This window comes from Rhea americana, unplaced genomic scaffold (genome assembly GCF_003343005.1).
Source record: "Rhea americana isolate MKP2758 unplaced genomic scaffold, rheAme1 scaffold_317, whole genome shotgun sequence".
Lineage (NCBI taxonomy): Eukaryota > Metazoa > Chordata > Aves > Rheiformes > Rheidae > Rhea > Rhea americana.
Genome location: NW_028186443.1, coordinates 528,536 through 550,959, shown reverse-complemented (window position 1 = coordinate 550,959; position 22,424 = coordinate 528,536). Strand labels below are relative to the sequence as shown.

Genomic DNA, 22,424 nt, shown 5'->3' with positions numbered 1-22,424 from the left:
GATGGCACCAGCCCAGGAGGAGACTTGTATAACACAGCCCTATTTTGAACTTAGGGCTCAGGCAGATGTTGATCAGAGGCCAAAGAACACATTCATACTTAAAAGAAAAGGAGATTAGTTCTTCATCCACAGTGAATCTGGGTCTCTCTGAATGACTTTTTCAGCTTGGTGACTTCTAAATTGCATAGGGAAATGCTGAAAGGTTTTGTTCTCCCTTTCATAGCTCTGTAAGTTCCATACAGAGACTGGAAAACCATTTCCCCCCCTTTTTAGATTTTCCTGTGGTTCGGGCATTCACAAACTCATTTGTAACCATTCCTATCTAGCAGATAGTATGTGGGAATAGGTCTGCACACGGTCCTAAATATTAGCACGAGCAAACCCTGTATAACAGCGGACCATACCATGATTCTGCAGGTTTGAGATATTCATGTTACTTCCAACATTTGTAAGAACTGCATTAGCAACTTGGTATCCTGAGAGTAGCAAGGAAAAGTCAACGATATTCTGTAGTATGAACAGAAAATAGGAAAGCATTAAATTAGCTCCTTAGAGGTGGCACTGCTTACTGTTACACCAGCTGTTGGCATGGCCATGAGCCACTGAAAGTCATGCTCTGCTCGCATATGATAGAACAGGAACTGCTTGCTGATTCAGCATAGCTGAGAGCAACCATCCGGACAAAGCCCACGCTCAAGATCCTGCCACCTTCTCTGTTGGCTTCAGTGATGCATGTTTTGAAGCCAGGAAAAATGGATTCTTTCATGCCTTTACATCACCAAAATGTTTGTATCTAAAACCAAGACCTTTTGAGGAAGAGGAAAAAAAAGCCATCCAAGATGAGTATCTGTCATGATTCTTACCCTGCAATGCTGGGAAGGAATGTAACCTAGCTCCAGTAACAAAGCAGACTGGGCCTTGCATCACCCAAGGTAAATAGCAGGGCACGGGAACAGGACGACACGCATGCTTGATCCTGAAGAAAAGCCTGTTTGTGCCTATTATACTGAAAATTTTGTACAAGATTAATTTTTAAACATGTTTTTTTTTCTTTTTTATATAATCTTTCCCCCTGAAGTGAACGAGATTGCTTTTGGAATGTGATTTGGTCCCCTGTGATCATTTTCAAAGATGCAAACTCGAGTTACCAGCCAGCTGGAGAAAGAGGATGAACCATAGATATGTAGGTCTGAAAGTACTTAAAACAGTTGTCCAAATCTCTGGTCAGCTCTGATTCTCTGTGGTGTGTACCCTCCCAGATCTTATTTGGCTTATGGTGGAGCCACCACCATACTACAGTGAAAGGTAACACAGAAATAAGTGTCCCACTGTGTCCCACAGGAAACAATCCATGTCAGAGAGAGGACAGTTCTACTCACTTTTTATTTGCCAGACTCTGATTCTTCAACTCACCCATTTAAATTAAATACAGAGGATGTCATAAAAGTGTCTCAGAAAGAAAGATTTGCTATTTGGAGGACAGAGAGGTGACTGCACAACAGTTAAAATACAACCAGAGTTCTTTATTCCACATATGCACATTCCTCCTTCCTTGCCATTCCTATCAGTACATCTCTGTGTGTGCCTATTCAGTGAAATAACATTTGGTTTCTACTTGCATAGCAACACAGAGAAGCTATTCCTTAGCTGAGATGAGGGCACTTTCTCCTCTTCAAGAAACTTTCAGAACATTCCCTTCTGCACATGAGGCAGGGAAGTGCCTATTCTACAACTTTTACAGTTTTTAGAGCAGATTTGATCTGTGTGTACTGACTCAGGCAAGTTCAATGATAGCCCTGCAATGCATGTTCCATGCACGTTGCTTGCAGTGGCAAAGAGGAAGCACCATGAATTACCATGCAGTGGTGAAATGTCCTCATATTGCAAAGTCCATGAGTGACAACAGAAGCCAGAAAAGGCCTCTTTCTCAAATTTACTTAAGTACCTACAGATGTAAATAGATATTGAGTGGTGCTTTCCAAAACACAGAAACTGCCCAACTGTCCCTAGTTTCATTTCCTTCAAACAAATATTGTGATAAGCTTCAGCTGGTGACTGTTATCTGTCACCAAGCCACTTCTTGGCACTAGAACTGGTCTCTTCCTTAGACAGACTCTGCATGAGGAATGGTGTTTATCCACCACAAAACCCTGTCACTAACTTGCTTTGCCYTGGCCCTGCCAGTTCATGGAAGAAGTAACAGGCTGCACCACAGGCTCCCAGCTACAGCTAGACAAAAATACTTTTTTTGGAGGCACCAGAAGCAACAGTAAGTGGAGAGTTTATGGTGCCCAGCACCTTGAAAGAGCAAAAAAAGATACAGGCACAAACATCAAATCATTATTGAAGTAGTTTTCTGCTCAGAAAAGCACCTGGTGATTTCATGGATACATACTTTCCTCACTTTGAAAGGCAAAAATGTGAATTATTTTTCCAGCTCTATAAAGAACAGTCAAGTTAATAACAAAACTATTAGATATCTCACGCACATTACCATGTTAGATGCCAGACCCTGCACCCTTTATCTTGAGGTGGGGGATTACTAAGGATGCAGAATTTGGCCCTTATGTCCCCACCACAGTCTTGTGAAGTAGGTAGGTACCATTAACTTGTTTTTCAGAAGAGGAAACTGAGGTGAACAGAGGTGAATTGACTTGCCTGAAGCTGCACAGCAAATTTGGGAGCAGAATTCAGGTCACACCTGCACATCTCTCCACTGTAACACATTACCTTACCTTACCTCCCTCTGACTTTGTCTACAGGGTTAAATCAAAAGCATCCAAGTATTACTGGCAAAATGCACCCAGCCTAGCATCAGTCTTTGTGCAGACCTCTGCAGCTTCAGAAATAATAGCTGCTACTCCAGTCGTAAATAGGTGCCACAAAACACTTTTCTCACAGGACTTGATCTCCAAAGTACATGAGACAACTCCCATTGCTGTTAGCTAGCCCAAGACCTAAGATCTGGGTCCCTAAAAATTACAAGGCTGTTTCCACTTGAATTCAAGCCTTTTTCAGGCCTTGTCTCCACTCCAGAATTCTACAGTTAATTGATAAAGCACTTCAGAGGCTAATTAAGGTACTTACATACGGGATGTGAAGTCCTATGGGTCACCTATCACTTCCAAGTTGGCATTAACAAAGCACTGGTTGGAATGTGAATACACGTGTACCTGAGGCCAAGAGACAGATTGGCTCATGGTCTTGCCAGTGCCACAGTGCAAGAAAAATAAAGCCATCCTTACCTCTTCATTGCCCAAGACAGGAGCAGAATCATGGCCAGCATGGAATTAAGTTACCGCAGGCCTCAACAAAGGTATCTAAATGCAGTGAGACTTGGGAGTGAAAGCAGGCCAGTGGAAAACATCACTGGAGGTTGACTTGAAAGGATTCCACCACATAGCTGAGGCCAGACTAAACTATCACATAACATAACTGAACCCCTTCTTACATTAGACAAGTCACAGCAGATATTTCTCTGTGCAGCTGCTGACTTGTGGATGTAAGAATTAATTAATGAATTGTCAGCCCTTCCATGAATCCAGTGTTCTGTGTTAATGAACTAGTCATACAATAGTTCAGCCCATTTGATACAACGGCCTGCCTTCACTTTATTTAGAGCTAGATAAATTCTAAATCTCCACCTTGATTGGAGATACATTGGATCACTTGATCATGCCTGTGATCCAGACACAGATCCTTGGGGTGATAAATTAAACAGCACTTTTGGCTCCAGCATGGCTCCAGTAAGTTTGAATCTGGTCATGCCGTATCTGATGTATGACTCCCAAAAGGCAGCAGACACCTAACCTTGGATCTGAAATGGTGACAAGACTCTATTTAGGACTTGGGGCAATGGGGATTAGTATGAAGAGTCCTTTCCTTGTTTAACAGGTGCATTCTTCACTGCTCACTGCTTAGTGTGTTGTTTGCCCAGGTTGGGAATGTGTCCAGGTCAAACATAGGTCTTCCCCATGTGTTGATGGCCAGCGTGACACAGAAGACTCCAATGATGTTCATCACTATGCCAGATTTAACCTGTGAGGAGGAAAATCCAAACCAACAACAATAACCAAACACCAGAAGAGCAAATAACAGAAGATTTGCTAGGCCTACTTGTACATACATAAGAAAGAAACATGGTCAAATTAATGCACAGAAATAGCCACTGCCCTATGTTCTTGCTTAGGTGGAAACACCAGGGAATGCACTGTGCAAAGCCTTTGAACACTTTGCTGTATAATTAGTGCAGGAACTTTAAGAAATGTACAAGTTGCTTTTATTAAAGAACAGCTTCTGTCCCCTGCAAGTCTCTAGTTAGAAAACTGGCAACATGCGAGCACAGAACCTGGCACTGTGGTCTGGCAGGCAATTAGATGACCAGAACCTAAGGCAACTGACTGATACCTTCTGCTTTCAGCTCCAGAGAGATCATAGTTAAGCCTTCAGTTACACTCACCAGTTCCCCAGAAAACACTGGAAGGCATTGTCTGCAGTCAACACTTCAGGGATGCAAATCTTTATTCTGATATTAATGGCTTACAAGAGAGGGACATCTGATGTTGGTTACTGCCCATAAGAGCCCCCTAGTACTTTGAAAGTACTAAGATAATCTAAGAAAATTAAACTTACATCTTATTTCAGGATAAGTGCAATGGAGACTTTCAGATAAAAAATGAGGCAATTATCATCTTACCATATCCAACACACGGATGTGGCCATAGGAGAACACTATCGCATTTGGAGGTGTTGCAACAGGTAACATGAAGGCAAAGGAGGCACTGAGAGTACCAGGCAGCATAACATACAAAGGATTGATCTTGATAGATGTGGCCTGCAGTGAAAGGGAGAGGATCATCATACTGGAGGCATTTCACAAGGAAAGCTAAGAGAACTTCTAGACACATGGGCTCAGCTCCTTCCCGAGCATTACATCACCAGAGTCTGTTTTGAGCATTTTATAGTGGAATCTGCATGTAGTTAAAGATAACTTTGCTCTTGTTCCCTATCCCACAATACTTAAAAGCACTACTTGATCCTTTCCTGATGTTTGTTTGCTGCATCGTATAATTTAGAGTTCTGGTCAAATTTATCTAGTGATCTTTTGTTCGACCTCAGACCACTTTTTCAGAGGGTTTGCCAGGTTAACATAGGGATATGATTATAATTACTAGGCACGTGGAGTAACACCTGTAGAGTAACACCTGTAGACACAAACTTAGCGGGATTCAGAACTTAAGTGCCAATTTAAGTCACTGATAGCTCAGCACCCTTGACTGGGTAATTTTACCTGAATGAAATGATCCAGAATAAATTGGTTCTATTTTCCAAATTAAAGAACAAAATAACCTGTTTTTCTCCCTTGTGCTTCAATGTCAATTCTGCTCAGAAAACACAGAAATTACATCTGCTTCTAGAGCAAAACTTACCAGGTTTCCCTCCTAAAAGTTTAAAATTGCTCTGACATTTTGTGAAAATGACACATTTTTAATAATTGGGTCTACCCTTTTCTGAATGCTAGCATAAAAACATGATGAAAGAAATATCCAAAGGAATGAATAGAAAGTCCTGGATTTTTTTTCCCCTCAGTTTTCAGTTGCTGGTTCAAATAGAAAAGGACCAGAAGTAACTGATGTTTGGTGACCTGTGTAAAAGAAGTGAGTCTCACTTCACTTTCTCCAGCACCAAGGGGTACACCATACAGATGAGCATTGCAGTGGGCTTGAACTGACTTCGTTTTTGGAGAGGGTGAAATGGGACAGGCATCTTTGATTAGTTCCTTCCTCTGAGAAGCTGGTTGCTCAGGGTTCAGGCATACAGATAGGGCAGTTTGGAGAAAGCTGGCATTCCCACTATCTCTCTACTTATGTGGCTATAAATATGACAGTGATGCCAGGGATAGAAAATCTGACTCTGTCTAATACCAGCTAAAGACGCAATCCATTAAGCTGTGCTGTCAGATGGACTGCTTCATTGCTTGCCTTCCAAGTAACATCACAGCAGCATACAAGACAGGAAATCTGATATTGCTTTGCCACTAGACTGTCACTTTATCTCTGTTCTTCCAGTTGATAGGCTAATAGGATGGAAGTAATTTTAATCTTACCAAGGACGAAAAGACAGGTAGGAAGAGAGTGGCTGTGGCAACATTACTGGTGCATTCAGTGAAGACAGCTATAGCAAGTGAAATTATTACAGCAATGGCCCACGGTGGGACAGATTCTAGTGGAGTCATCTGCCGACCCAGCCAAGCTGAGAGCCCAGAGTCCTGACAAGAACAAAAAGTGTGTTTCAGTGAGGCTTAGAACCCTTGGCTTAGGAACAGAGAACTCTCACTGTGTTTAACATTCCTGGTAAATAATCCTAAAGGATGCCTGAAATCAGATATGTGAAAGGCACAGCTAGATCACGCACAAATTGAAGAAACAACATTCATGAAAGTAAAATGATCTTTCCTAAACACTAAAGGAAATTCCTTGCCAACTAACACGATACTCAGTCCCACTTTCCTGATTTTCCTGGAACTCAAATACTTGCTCACACTTTGATTACAAAGTGTAAAAAGTGTAAAAAAAAAAAAAAAAACAAAAGTTATGTTTTTTGCTAAACAGAAACATGACATTATTGCTGAGACTACTGCAAATACTTAATGAACATTTCACCAGATTCCCAGTATAAGTTTCTAAGGTTTCTGAAGATCCTGACTTTGTATGAGTGCTCTATTTTTAACAGAAATCGACTCAAATAGCTTAAAAAGCCTTCTGCTATTGAGACCGAATGGACAGGACCACAGGCTGTGGCCTCCAGATCTGAACACTGATAAATGGTGCACTCCAGAGCTTTCATTTATCCTACAATTTTAAAAACTTACTAGACAAAATTTAGACTTCAATAGGAATTTTTCCAAAAGTCTGGCACTGTTGAAACCTAAAACTTTGATTTAGGCCCAACATAGCAGTGATGAAGGAAACAACATGGTTGGCCTCAAGATTCTTTCCTGTTTCAGGAACTCAGCTGCCTTTTTCTGTGAATTCATGAACATTGGATCAAACTATGGGCTTACAGAATGCAGTACATTGTCCAACAGCAGCCACTGACAAAAGATTCAAGAAACCCCATTGTAAAAAATTATGGAAAATATCTACCTACCAGGCATTTCTTCCTAACTACTTCTGTATTGGTTTAAATTTGAAGATTTATATCCATTAAATGTACCTCAAATGGTTCTGAAATTTTCATGTGTGTTATCTATACTTCTATTTTCCTAGACCAAGCTGGGACCCGGGCAATAACACAAATAAGAAAGGCTGCTCTTCTGGTTTGTTCAGCCAATAAAGACCCAAACTACTTGGTAGACTCCAAGAGCTCAGACACAGTGAAGAAATTTGGTCATAGAATACAAATTCCTGAGAAGTAGGCACAAACAGTTTTAGATCTTTACTGGGTCTGAATTTGGATGCATGCCCAGTAATATGGGACAATATAACAAATGAGGGAAGTCTGCCTTTGAGTCAGAGACCCATGTGTGTCAGAACATACTGTGCTTGCATCAGCCAAAGCGAAGCCTCCTCCCAGCAGCAGCACAATACTCCAGGGCATCTTCCTCTGAACTGCGTTCCACTCTAGCAGCGGGGCTGATAAAAATGGCTTTGTCAAATCTGAAGCAAGAAGTGAAAAGGAGAACACTTGTTGGGGGAATGAATAGACTTTGGCTCCTGTGCTACAAGACACTAGAGAGAGGACAGGGGCATGGTATTGAGAGACTCATACATCTCAGGGTAGTGGTGGTGAGTGGGGACCGTGTGCCAGCCCTGACCAAGAAATGAGGGATGAGGGAAGAGGCATGCAATTCCAGCACGTGTTTCTGCCAATACCATTAGCTAGAGCCTGGCAACTGTTTCACAGTTCCCTTTCAAATACCTTCTTCAGTCTCCTCAGGGTCAGAACTGCTTCGATTCCATTTCATGAATTTGGGTTTACTGGCAGGAAGGATAAACAGTAGCAGGGCAATAAAAACAGCAACAGTGGCATCACTGACAAACCTAAAGAAGAAAAAAGGAGGTAGGTTAGAAAACAGGACCCCTTTCTCCTTAGAAGATGGCTGCCTTCCAGCACTGCAAGCACTGTTCTATGTCATCCAGCTTGGGGTTTGTACAGCACTTAGCACAATGGGTCATTAGTTCATGACTGAGGTCTCTCAGACCTGCCACTACACAAGCCAGTAATAAATGAAACCAGCTATAATACACATTAATAACCAAAGACAGAGGTCATGATGCCTTCCTTCTCTGTGGGGAAGCCAAAGATTCAAAGGTTATAGCCCAAACAATGATGCGGAAAGAAAGAGCCTGAATGATTTTCCTATTACACCTGTTATGTTCTTAACAGGGCACAGATGTTAGGTAAAGAAGACATTCAAATCACTGAACTAATTTTCCAGTAGGTTCTCTATATACTATATTTTTTAGAGATGGTACTACCAAATGTTTAGTGACACCACAACTGATTAGAGATCATACAAATCAAATGTTCATGAGTACATCAGTGTGACTGAGACTAGCATTGCAGAATTTTCTCTTCCTTTTGAAGGTTCAGCTTGCACCATGTCTCAGTCTCTAGGCTTCATTATAGCATGAACTGTCAAGGATCATTGGCTGATCTCACACGTGAGAGGTAGGAACATGCCCAGCAAACATATGAATTCAGAAAAGTTTGGGATAAATGGCCCTATAAGTCAAAGGGGAGTGTAAGAGAGAGGGAATGTGTTCATTGCTAAGATGGTACAAGATAAAAAAAAAAAACAACAAAAAAAACTTACTTATCTCCTCTTGGGAAGAGTCTCATGGCCCAGCCTGTTACAAAGCCTGGGTGTCTGCTAAACCACAACAGAACCAGCAAAACAAATATCGCGATGATATTGAATTCAGCATAAGAGATTGGGCCTAATTTCTTCATTTCTGCCTTCAGCATGCTGTATGCAGCTTTTTCTTTAGCAGTTTTCTCTGTCCCGCAGCCCCAGCTTTTTTTAAAGCTTTAAGAAAATGGAAGGAGAAAATACTGTAAGTATTTAGATATTAGAGGGATTTAACAGGCTTGCCACTCTGAAGTTGTTCCTCCTGGGCGCAGACACCAACCAGAGCAGAGGTCAGGAACAGAGAAATGAACACAGCATCACAGTATTTCATGGGGATATGCAGTTCTCACAAAAGGATGGGATCTGTGAATGTATGTAAGTCTCTATCAAATTTGGAGTAATTTGGGATGAAAAAGTCAAGTTTTGAATCAACGGCTGCAAAACAGATGTGCTAGTTTTCCTCAGCCCCCTCTTCAGGTCAAAGATCTCATGCACAGAGTTGAAAAAAAAAAAAAAAGTGATTCTGTCTGAAAATTAAGAATACCTAAACATTTTGTCTTAGTGTAACAGCCTCCTGAATGAAAACAGGTTTCCAAACCTCAAAAATTGCTGTGAAATGGAACTGCTGTCTGCCGTAAAATGAATAATGTGAATAACTTGTCACTGGGTTTGTTTTATCCAGAAACTTGTTCTCATTGAGCTGATCTACCCAATATCATGTAGTTCATACTTACTTGAGGCCCATGAAAGAGCACTGTAGCCAAAGCCAAGCTAGTGTCAACATCAGAAGCATGTTTGGGAATGCAAACCCAAACCAGGAAGCAAAATTCACGACATCGTTATTGTTGGGGAACAACCTGGAAAGAACAGAACAATGCTTTCTCTACCGTCAAAATGTTTAGGAATCTACCCTCTCTTTAACATGTGCTAGTGAGAATTAGGTAATCTAGGACAATCATTACAAATAATCACAGACAACATCCATAGCCTACTGAAGTCAATAGGAAGACTGCCCTGGATTTCAGAGCACATCTTAAATCATCCTCAGTTAATTTTCATTGCATTTTACTCTGATGCATATAGCAGCTCATTGTTGGTATTTTAGGTCTTGGTTAGGCAAACACTGCTGAAAGATCTCCTACACCTTCTAGGTACCTCTTACTTCCAACACATCTACTCATTTTTTCTCTGACAGTATGTTGTTTTCCTCCTCCCTATTTGTAACCCTCAAAGAAGGGCAAGAATTTTCTCCTCCTGAAATTAATAACTGCACTACTGCTAACTTCAACAGGAGCCAAAGCTGGCTTCATTCTTTTAAGCCAAAGTAGCAGGGTTTTAGCAGCAGCAGCTTTTAATTCCTCCCTACATCCAATAAAATCTGGAGGAAAAATATCACTAGCAATTTTTCAGCTGGGTCTTAAAAGTTCCATTTTGGCGAGCTAGGTGTTAAAACCAATGGTTAAAATTGGTTAACCATTTGGTTAAAACCAATATGGCTGCTGAGACTCGAGTCCCCCAGAAGAAAGCAATGTTGAGGGATTGGTGTGGAGTCTGTAGAATTTCTACTGCAGAGATGATTGCATTTAATTCAATTCTCAAGCTCATCTTAGCAAGAGAGTATTTTGTGCATACCTACTTTCATTTACAACAGGATCCATGCAATTTCCACAGCCACAGCATGGAGGAATAACGTTACAGGAGTTTCCATGTTATTTTTAGCTCTCTCTGGTGTGCTTATGAGAAAAGTTAATCATACATTCTTCTCATGCTCCTCACTGCAGTTCCTCTGCTGATGTGCTGCATTTTAATTGGGAAAGATGAGGCAGAAGATACCTCATGATCAACCAGCTCTCTGCAGATTACTAGCAAGTATTTCCAAGCTCCTCAGGAGACCTATAATACCAGCACCTAGCTGCCTAAGAAAGGCTGCAACAGAAAAATGAGGCCCATCACTTCATACACATTCCTCACTCTCACTTCATCAGCTGGTTATTGCTTAGAGTTTGCAACTGAAGCTGTCAACTAAGACTTTAGTCTGTTGGTCTGAGAAACAGTGAGATAGTGTAAGCAGGAGAAAAAGCAAGAACAACTTACTGATTCATTTGGCCTTTCAACACCAAATTTGGCCCTGTTCCAGTGAGCGTTGCAGTTCCTCCAATGCTGGCAGCATAGCATACGCAAAGTGTCATTCCCTTGCATATACGTTTCCTCCTTTCCTTTTCCTCAGGAGATGTGGAATCATCAGGGACTTGTCCATTGCTTATGACTATACGAACACACACACAAAAAATTTGTCTTAGGAAAARCAAGGGAAGCAGAGAGTTCAAGACAAGATCTTACAGGCTCAGTGTTTCTGGTTTGTCTGTCATTTATTTTAATTAATAAAAAACCTCTCCAAACCAAACCAAACCAAACAAAAAAACCCAAAATAATATCCCTACATGCTTTAGATCATATTCATGAGGAGCTGAAAACAGAGATTGTCTAAACATTAAAGTGCTAGTGCAAGATTGATGGCCTTGGTCTACATGACTCAAGGATACTGTGCCACAGCTCCCCAGCAGCAGCAATTTCCTGTTTCACAGAGCAGCTTAACATTGTGCAGATTTTGCAGTTACCGGAACTCTTTCAATACCAGAGTAAGAATCCAACTAGCTTTAACAACTGTAGAGATGGCAGAAAAAACAAACAAACAAACAGAAAAAAATTGTCTGACATAACTGTTAAAGTCGGTATGGTATGCCTGTTTACATCAAATATGAATTTTGCTGCTATGTCCATTGTTCTCTGAGGTTAACAATCTGACTGGACTAACTGTGCAGGACAATTCAGTTCTGGCAATTACAACTAACTCAACAATGCTAAAGAGCATTTTTTTACACACACAGGTTACCTTTACTATAAATTAGGGATAAACTAGTCAGCAAAGCCAAGCAGTTACTTCTAAGTGGACAGAAATCCAACAAAATTATTATTATTGGTCTGACAGTAGAAGTCTGTTTTGGGGAGTCAAGAATCATCACTAAAAAGAGCATTTCCAAAAACAAGAACTTATTTTCAATACAACTGTTCAGAAGCTAGAAGCTAGCAACCTTACAGAGCACTCTGTGACCAACTTGCATCTTTGTAGACTCACACATCTCACATAAGTATGATGCCTGAGCTTCCCATAATCATAGTGCATTCTGCTTCCACAAGTGAGGTCAGAAATGAATTCAGAGAAGATCAAGGTCATATCTAAACTATGCTTCAAGGACCAAATGCATATGGCAGTTGTGACAGCCTCATAATAGGGCAGTATCTGGCCACACACGAGCGCCATTCTCCCACACTTGTCTTCAATGGACATGTGAGCCACAAGAGGGGAATGGTATGTCCCAGGCTTGAATTATGGGACATAGTATGCACTGCCAGCATTTGCACTCATTCTTGCGCAGTCACACAGGGAATCATGGCTGATTAACTTGCTAGTTCAGTGAAATCACATCTCCTTGAAAATTCCCAGGACAATCCTTCCTCCTCTGAAAGAAAAAAAGCACCATAGCTCTGTTTATCAGTGATACAACACAGCCCTCTGTGCCAGCACAGCAAACCAGCAAGATCAGAGGGAACAAATGTGTGTGTGTGGTTCAAGACAAGTGAAACTTACTGCAGAGTCAGAGCACAGACAGGTGTCAAGCATAAGCGTAAGATCATATTTTAAAGTTTTCCAAAGATTAGTTTATCTACCAAGAGAAGAGAAAGCTTTCGGCCAAATTACACTGGATCCTCTCTTATACATAGCTTTTGAAGTATTTCTCCTTCTTCCCTGCATCTTCACAAACAATCTGGTCAATACAGGAATATTTATTACATCAGGAACAAAATAGATGGAGATTGCACAAAGGTTTTCAAACATTCTTACATGATTTAGGAGCTCAATCCCCACCAATAATCACAAGATTCAGAAAGCGAGGCGCTGGGGGGTGTTTCTCACAGGATATGCTTTTCACACCCCTAAGCAGGGAGTTAATTGCAAGGAAATTGTGAGGGGATGAGCTTAGCTTGCGGGAAAGAACATAATAATCTGTGTTGGATCTAGAACTAAGCACAACAAAATGACAGCCACCAAAATTGGAAGCCATTTTGGAAAACCTAAATGTGATGCATTTCAGGGTTTTCATTCAAATTACCATTCTCTCTCCTTGGGAAAGGTCTCCTTAGCTGTCCCTTACCCTGCACTGAAGTGGGATCAGATGTGTCCTTTTCCTCCAGCTCAATCACTGCATTAGTTTGCCCACTTGCTTCTTCTGTCTGATCCTGATCTGTGTTGTCCATTTGATCCAAGACAGCCTGGACAATGGGAACCATCATAGCAGTGGTGGCTGTGTTACTTATCCACATGGAGAGGAAAGCAGTGACTCCCATGAATCCCAGCATGAGGCTGAAAAGAAAGAAATAGGCAGAGGAGAAAGGAGAAAAAAACACCCAGCTAGGCTTTATGGCCTAGAAAAGCAGAGCCCAGACAGGGATGTGTGTAGCCTCCAGCAATGCGAAGCAGGAGAAGACTCCCCCCAGGACAGCTCTGCTGCCTTTACTGAAGGAATCCCAGAAAGGCATTTGATTCCTTGGTCTGCACGTGATTAATGCCCAATGGCAAGCACCTAGATTTTAGCCAGATTAAAATAAAATAAAATGGTAGCTCTGTAAGAATAAACCACAAAACAACACTATTTCTCTGATGATTATCATTAAGATAGAAAATGACACTAGGATCTTGCAAATTTGGCTTTTGTCTCTAAATGCAGTATCCTATGGATACTGGATGCTCTTCACCACCACCATCTTTGCTAGACAGAACTCTAGTCACAGAGCTGGCACCACTTAATCATTCCCCAGGTGCTGACTGTATCTCCATTCACAGAGATGGTGAGGAGGACCCTGCATCACTGATGGCTTGGGGCCTTGATTGAGGGCATTCACCTAAACAGTGAGAGCCAGCACATTCAGTAATAGGTCAGCTGGGTAACAATAGTGCAGTTAACATAGTTTTACAGAGATTCTGCCTGAAACAGAGAGCACTGGTAGGATTTATCTCAGCTGACTTCAGACACGAACAACACAGGTACCTTGATTCTACGTACTGCTTTGCAGTTGATGGGCACTTTTTGAGCATGAATCATCCGCCCTATTTAGATAYCAGGCTTCAGGTGAGATAAACCTCATCTCTGGAAACACCTGTCCCTTTTTGATGACTGCACAGACTAGCTATTTGAATCAGAAGTGAATGCTTGTGTTTAGAAAACTGAATTCCATCTGAACACTCTCATCTAGGGATCAAACCATGAACTCAGTGGAAAATGTAGGAGACTACAGTTAGGGGCTGAAATTAATATAAAAATATTTTAAATCCGTTCAAGACAACTGAGAAACTCCAAGCTTGAACCAGTTCATATTGAATCTGTGGAAATGCTCCTGAACTTAGGGCAGAGCTAACACCTGGCCATGCTTTACTCACAAGTGTTCTCCTGTAATGTTGTTCTTGGCTACAAGACAATAAACTGTTCCTGCAGACAGATTTCATCCCTGGTAACTTTGTGTAAGGGCAACAAAAAAAGTTATTGGAGCTTCCTTTTTGTGCCAACCATTGCACACTCTCCCTGGGCCTCAGCTGAGTTGGTGCAGGATAGAAAGAGGTCATGTAATGCTCTTACAGTGCAGGTTTCACCCCAAGCATCAGCAGGACCTTCAGCGCAATCCTTTTGTGGAGATTCCACTGTTCAACAGAAATTGCGACGATCAGCCCCCCAATGAAAAGCATATTTGTTTCCTTTAGGTACTGCAAGCACACCTGAAACACAGAAAAGGTAGGTCAGGGGCCTCAACGTAGCCTCTTGGTGGCCTCACCAGCACATGTTGCCTTCTACACTCCTAAAGCCATTCACCACACCAGGCCCCATACCAGCATCAGCAGCAGGAGCCTCAGAGCTACTTCCAATTTCCCAAACTCTTGATTCTTTGTTTAGGTGTTGAACTGGCTAGTACAAAGATTTACTACAGCATACACATTCTTTTTGGAATCACTAGGAGTTAATAAAGTACAAAGTGACAGCAGTTTTCTAAAAGATTATTAGGGGTTCAAAGTATTGCGTAGGTATCAGGGATGCTAAGCTCCAAAACAGATTTCTCAGCACCCTTAGCACTCATACCCTTCCTTATTGCCTTCTTGGCCAGTCGTAAGCCTGGGATACAGTACCTAAGTACAGCTTCCCTCCCTTGGACTAGAGCGCTACCCTGCCACTGGCACTCCCAGCCAGGCATCTTTTAGTAGAAGGAGCTTTAGAGGGGACAGTGGGCTTGCTGGCAGCACGCTGTCTACCCTTTCAGAGGAAGTTTGTCTCACGCATTTTGAAATCTCCCATAGGACACATCTGCACACATCTCGTAAGATAGGTATTAACACACAAGCTTCAGCATCAGACCTCTCCTACTGCATCAAGAGTAACTCCACAAGCTGCTGGCATTAGAGGGATGTTCGTCAGCAGGATCCACACTTAAGAGATGGACTTTCTCCGCCATCACCCCAAGCCCCACATCCTTTACTTTCTGGCAAAAGATCATTTAGTTCAGCATATTCACACACATGAATGCTGAATACTGCTTAATACTTTCAAGAACAGTGCCATAGAAGTGGAAGACTTCACTATTAAACTTATTTGCTGCACATTAGCTGGGGGATCAGAGCAATAGCTACCCTGTACTGGATCTGAATTAATCCTTACAGTTTTAGAGTCCTGAACTCCAAGTAGAGGGAAAAATACAACAGGCATGAGGGAAGTAACAGCCAGCGGGATAACTTCAGTGCACCAGTACACAGCCATGATGATGATGATATATGCACATTTGGCTTCCTGCAATACAATGGAAGACACATTTAAGCATAGACTGTTCTTAAACGTAAGAAACACACTCCTATCTCTTATAAAGTGACCAAACTTTCTGTTGTCTGCAGCTTAACAGGGTACGCAGAAATAGGCAGTAAGGACATGAGGATTTAAACTGTTACATTCTAAGTCTTGTTATGAAATCACATGCTTAAAAAGATCTGTTTGGCCTCACTGGTTGTTCTAATGCACCCATATGGAATGCTGGGTGTGAAGGAAACACATCTTCCACAGGCAGGTAAGTACACCGTTGAGTTTTAAGCTGCCCCTTGACAGCTGGTGTAAGCAGCAGAGTCCTAGGAGCTAAGAACTTTTAATAGCATTTATGGATTTGGGCATTTCTCTTTTGAGTATTTATTTTAAAATGGATGACTAAATTCACCCATGTGGATGATTAGACTGTCTGAAATTCATGAGTCCTTGTGGTGAATCTGGTCAGACATCTGAAGCTCTTGGGGAACTCTCTTACCTTTTCTTCATGGCTAAGCACATTTTAGTATTAAATTACTTTCCCAAACGACATTGCGCTTATTGAATAAGGGAATTCCCTTATTCAACACAAGTTGATCAGCTATTTCTGTTACCTAGCCCTCCTTGGCTTATACTTTTAAAATTGTTAGGAGAAGCAAGCATTCATCAACTAAGAGTAAACAGAGTTTTAGAGCTTAAGTCCAAGTGTACTTTATTTCACAACTTGCTCATATTTAGAGTATGTGTTTATAGGATCTTACTCTAATGCAGCAAATGAGACTTTATTGCAACAATAAATAGTGGTAAAGTGACATTTAAGCTGCTCTAAGGTGACATTTATAAAGAGGAGTGTTGTCTTCCTTTCTTTTGTTGAGAAGCTTTTTAAGGAAATAGAAAATATGGTAAGTAATATGATTTCTTTTCAGGTTTAGAGGAAATTAATTACAGGACATGTTTTGAAAGGAATATTTCTTCATAGACTAGAAGATATCTGACAGAATTTATATGTTTCTTCCCATAATAAATGTGAGATGAGCTTATGATACAATTTTAAACTGTACAACAGTAATTAAATGCTAGAACTGATGATGGTTCATCTGTTGCCACTAGGAAAGACAAAACAATTCTAAGTGCCTAAAAGAGAACACTATTTTTGAATAAAACAGAACACAAAAGAAATACTTGTTTGGTAAAGCGGAGAATAAATAATTTCCATAAAGTTCAAAAATACAACTATGCTTATAAATTAACTACAACAACTGCAGCCAATTCAAACAACCAAAATTCTATGATTAAAAATATATGTATAACTGTGATTTTATATAAAGAGAGACAGCCAGACAGTCACAGAGTGTTTCTTTGGCATCTCTGGATAGTTCTTAGGAAACACAGTGATCTGCCCTCTCCCTGTGAGCAGAAAAAGTGGTTGCTGATGGAAACGTTACGCTCCCATTGTGAAATACAGTAATTTCCCAGATTAGAGTGGTGACACAATATTCCCACAAATATTGGAAAACTGAAGAGAAGCTTATTCTTCAGGAGAATCTGGGGATTTCCCAGATTCAGGGAAAGCTTCAGGGAAAGCTTTCCTAGTACCGATCACAGCAGTTCCTAACAGTGAGAAATCAATCTTTCTGTGAAGCACCTGCGTTCAGCCGAAAGGCAGGGTGACATTATTCCACCATGGAAATTCGAAGGAGTAGCAACGCTGTTTGCACACAGGCACGAGGCTTTTTGCTACTTTAAAACACGCTGAACACCACAGGTCCTTCAGAAGAAAGTTTGGTTTTAGCATTAGTATTATTGGAATTGACTCTCTTGGGCTGTAATACTGCCAAGTGAGGTTTCAYGCTCTGCTGCGAAGGCAGCGAGGGGTCACGAAGCAGTCGTCGGGGGCACCGCGGGGGGGGGCACCATGTGGGGGTACCGATGCCCCACGGCCAATGCACCGTGCCAGACCCTGCCCGCTCCCGTCCCAGGGCACCTGGGCGGGTCGAGGCAGGCGAGGGGCTCCGGGGCAGCTCCCCAGACGGGGCGGGCGAGGGGCGCCGGGGCAGCTTCCCCGGAGCTGGGCCTCGGGGCGGGCGCCGGGGCAGCTCCCCGGACGGGGCGGGCGGGGGGCGCCGGGCACTTACCGAGGTGGGCACGGCGAGCGGCAGCGGCAGCAGCAGCAGCGGCGGCAGCAGCAGGAGCATGGCGGCGCGGTAGCGCAGCAGGCACCGCAGGCACGTCGGGGCCATCCTCTGCGGGACACGCGGTCAGGGCGCCGCCGCCGCCGCCTTAAGTACGGGGCGGCGGGGGCGACGCGGCCCGCCCGGCCCTCGAGGGCCCGCCCGGCCCCGGCCCGGCCCTCGGGGACACCGGGCCGCCCTCTGCCCCGCAGGTGCGGCCCCTCGGGGCCAGCACGAGCCCCTCTGCCCCCCTCTACAGCTCCAGTCGCCGGGGTGTTTTGAGATAGTCCTCCCCGTTGTCAGTGCTTATGAGAAGCTGCTACTACCGGCAGATCCTCATGCTGCATATTCGCTGGGGGGACTAGTGGGCTGCCACAAGGCTCCTGCCACGCTTGGACTATGGTTGTCCTCCTGTCAAGGGAGGATCTTGCACTCATTGAGGCAGTGGTGAGGAGGGAAGGTGCTACTCCAGGGAGCTGGAGAGTTAAAACCACAGTGGGGTTCTCCCCACAAGGACGGTCTGGGCAGGTACGCATGGCTGTGCTTCACGGCCTGTTATTTTGTGAGGGCTTCTGTGTCCATAATCTGGGTTAAAGATAACCCAAAAAAGTTAACTCAAAGGTTATCTTTAATCCAGCTCAAAATTTCAGTGATTTGGTCTATAGCACAGCCACACAATCAGATGTGGTGGGGCGACTGAAGGGGCAGCAAGCCTGATCAGAAGGGCAGAAAGGGACAGCTCGTGGCACCGAGGGAGGGACTGAAAGCTGGATCAAGGACAAAGAATTGTTTGACATTTTGTGCCTTGCTTTTGTCAGCAGCCCCCTGAAACTGATGGAGGCAGGAATCATCTTGACAATTTGATCCTGCAAACTCTGAATAAGGTCTTACCAAGGGGTTACTTGCAGAAATAAAGAATTGCAGATCCCCCACTAAGTAATGAGGGAGCTCTGACTACAGCTTTCACTATTTGTCCTCTCCTGACCAGAGGGACTTGAGCGACAGTTCAAAACAAGATACTTCAGTGTAGCTGTTCTGTTTGTAAAAGCAATGAATGTCCACTCAGAAATATAGTAGCCAACCGGATCTGTACAGATTCCAAATCTTCAACCCTTTAACAGCAGTCCCTCTGGGTAACTTACCAACACTGAAGAAACCTCACGCCCGTGTAGAGCCTAGCAGAAAGTGGGGAACCAGCCAAAACTTGCATTCCTGTGGCCAATCTCCAATGAAGAAATGCTCCCTATTGAACAACAACAATAAAAACTCACTACAAACTCTTGAATCAGAAAATGCAAAGAGTTAACTCTAAAGGAGGTACTAAGGCTAACTTTATCTAAGAGACTAGTGCAAATGTGATCTGCTGTCTTGTTAAAGAGATGCAGTGCAGTAAATAAACAATCATGTGGCAAGTCAGTTAGCTAGTCCATATCTCAGTTTCCCTCTTTGTCAAACGCAGACAAGGGAATCAATACTTCTTTATTGTGCAGAGCCTATTTGAAGCTTGCCTTCACTGTGCCATCTGAAGTACATTCTGTGATACGGAACAAACCAAAAAAAGGCTTCACAAAAAGAGCAAGCGAGTGCATACTAGGAAATCAGTGTGAAAGATCCTGAAGTGCCCTCTTCTTTGTCGTGCAGGGCAACCACATAGGTGGAAAAAAGAGTATTAGGTGAGAATGAGAAAGATGATGTCTACATTCAGAAGAGGAGGCGGAAAAGTTGTGCAGAGCATAGTTGAGGTAGAGGAAGGGGAGAGCAAGACTGGATGAAATGGGGGAGGAGACCAGTAACAATGCAGGCTGAGGCTGGGCACTGCTCTCGAAGGTTTCAGCATGCTCCAGCACACCCTCCTCTACAGAGGACTGTGTTCGATTTGGCAAGTCTTTCAGCAGTTCTCTGTCCCCCTCAAATCTGTGCATACAGCTCAGATACATTTGGTGCTGCCTGGATCAGAGTGTACCACAGAAACAGCAACTTTTTCACGTAACTTGCCCATGAACTTCCTCATTGGTGTGCCAAGGGGCTGAAAGGAGGACAAAGCTTTGGTCGCTTGCTTTCCGGAACTAGTCTGACAGGCAGGCAAAAGGAAGCTGCAGAGACCATCATGCTTACAAAGCCTTCAGCAGGAGAAGTTTTAGAGGGTTCAAAAAGAGCATTAAAACAAAAATCTCCCACAGCCTGAAATTCAGCTCACGGTAATTGAACACTAACTGCAGGCCTTCAAGAGAAAAATCCTTCTCTCTAGTCAGTACTGCTCTGAATATAGCAGAGACCAGAGCAGTATTTACAAGACTGAGATAGGTGGTTTCACAGCCTTTAACTACTGCTTTAAAGGCAGGAGCTGAAAACGGCTTTTGGTTGCAGACACCATTTGGAAGCTGAAACTTGTGGCAGCCTTTGGGCTAAATTCTGATACCCTGTTGCTGAATAGTATCTTGCTCTTACAGAGTTCTTCTCGGTAGTAATTTTCAAATTGCATTACAAAGAATGTCAAATCTTTGTGTTATGAGGAGACTTAGGCACGGGGCAGTGACATGGAGTGGAACTGGGAGCTGAGTCAAGTCTCTTGTATCTCAAACCCTTTCACCAGTTACCAGCCCTCCAGCTCCCATTTGCTGCTGTGTGTACTGTTTTCCACCCTAATAAACACAAGCATTTCAGGAACAGTAACCAGTGAGTTTCAGAAATAACTTACGACTTCTGTTCCCATTCCATAGATCGTTACACTAGAGCCTGAGGGTGTGCCGACAGTCTTTTCTCAAGATCGCATAAAATGCAGCAGAGATGGGAGAAGAATTCAGGTTTCCAAAGGGTGTGATGCAGCACCAGAGCTGAGCCCACCTAGCAGCTTGCTGCTACTCACCAGGGGAGGTACCATGCCCGCGAACTTGCCCTGGATATCTTGTAGCTTCCCAGCCACTGGCTCTGGTGGTTACTGGAGTCCTCCCTCAACTGACTGAACTGGTAGAAAACTCACTCATGAAGGAAGCAGAATGTTTTTGGCTGAGTTAGTGAGCTGAATAGGTGCAATGAAGTGTCCAGCGAGCACCAAAGCCAGTAGAGGAGGCTGGGCCAGTTATGCCTGAGGTAGGAATAGTGATGGGTGAGATGGTCACGGCTGCTCCTTTCAGAGGCAGCAAGTTTGTAGATGAGTTTAGCAGAGCTCTGAAGCCACACACGGAGCCTTGCGATCTTCCCTCTTGTACAAGAGATACCAGAATAAATGACATTCCCATACAATACAAGCACTCAGAAGTAGGACACTACCAGAGACTAGTTAACAAATGCTGACATGTATTGTCTGAGTTAGTGGACAGGGACTAGAAGTCCCTTGGGTAAGCAGGAATTCCAGGATTGTCAGGCTAGGTGGAAAAATCAGAAAGATTTTAGTAGAGTCTGTCTCGTTCCCACAAAATTGTTTTTCTGGATGCATCTCATTCCCACAAAATTGCTTTCTTTTTTGATGCATCTCATCCACTACAAGCCAACAACCCCAGTTGCTGCTGTTATCTCTGGATAGGAATGTTCAGTGGCTTTACAGGTAGCAGTTGATTAATTTAGTTACAAACATAAATATTTTCCACCTCTAATTCAAATGCTGGCCAACCACACAATTACAAACTTGTTTGCCTGTGTAAAAGCAATCTGTTTGACCTAGATAACTGCAATCTCCCATCAAGACAAAAATCCTTCTCACATTCTTTAAGTTATTACAGTGTTGCAGACTTCATGCAGCACCCAGAGATACAAAATTTTAACAAAATTTTGTTAATGACAGACTATAAGTACTCTGATACTTGACAATGAGAAACAAAAACCAAACAACTGATCCTGAGACGCGCTAGGATTTAGTGGAAAAAGACCATTCTTCTACTCAGCCTTTTGAAGTTCAGAACTTACCTCTGTGTGATGCTTGACTTGAAAAGATGCCTAAAAGAGTCTTGTACAGTATGTTATGCACTGGAAGGTTTACATGGGATGTAAATAGAAAGAGTTATTACTGGCATTCAGTGAACAACATTGTTTTGTTACCTGCTGTTTTCCCTCCAGTCAGTACTTTCACAGCTGCTGCTGGTCTACTGTGTCGCTTTAGGAGTATCCTTCGACTAAGTTCCCAGTGGAGCATCTGATATTTTTCCAAGAAAAGCTTTTGAAACTCTGAACGAGCATTCTTTCAGTACAGTCCTGGTGCACTACAACTTTCTACATGAAAGCCCTCATTATGAATTTTGAGTCTGTGGGGTTTTCTCAGTCAGCGTGTGATCAAGCTTTCTTGCCCTAGAATTGGTATTTCCCATATAGATTGCATGAAGCCCTAAAGCACATTCAAATACTGTGCAGGCTAATGACTACAAAAGCAAAACCAAAACAAAATCACATTAAAATTTTGATTTGTAATTGGCAACTCTATAATCCTCTCCTTTAGCTGCCATCTCATTAACATATTTGTTCAAAAGCCTTTTCTCTGCTTCATTACATAATTTGTGTTACAAAATCAAAAAA

General features: G+C 42.7%; 1 protein-coding gene across 1 annotated transcript; it reads right to left on the bottom strand.

Annotated features, from left to right (window-relative positions):
* Window positions 1-3,844: 3,844 nt before the first annotated feature.
* On the bottom strand, window positions 3,845-17,987 carry SLC13A5 (solute carrier family 13 member 5). The gene is made up of 12 exons (XM_085310348.1): window positions 17,883-17,987; window positions 15,616-15,744; window positions 14,548-14,684; window positions 13,069-13,277; window positions 10,949-11,120; window positions 9,589-9,711; window positions 8,819-9,031; window positions 7,921-8,042; window positions 7,540-7,658; window positions 6,107-6,268; window positions 4,697-4,834; window positions 3,845-4,038 (listed from the first exon to the last, which is right to left on the bottom strand). The coding sequence occupies exons 1-12, from the start codon at window positions 17,985-17,987 to the stop codon at window positions 3,904-3,906; spliced, it is 1,764 nt and encodes a 587-aa protein (XP_085166474.1). The 3' UTR covers window positions 3,845-3,903.
* Between the last annotated feature and the right edge of the window lie 4,437 nt (window positions 17,988-22,424).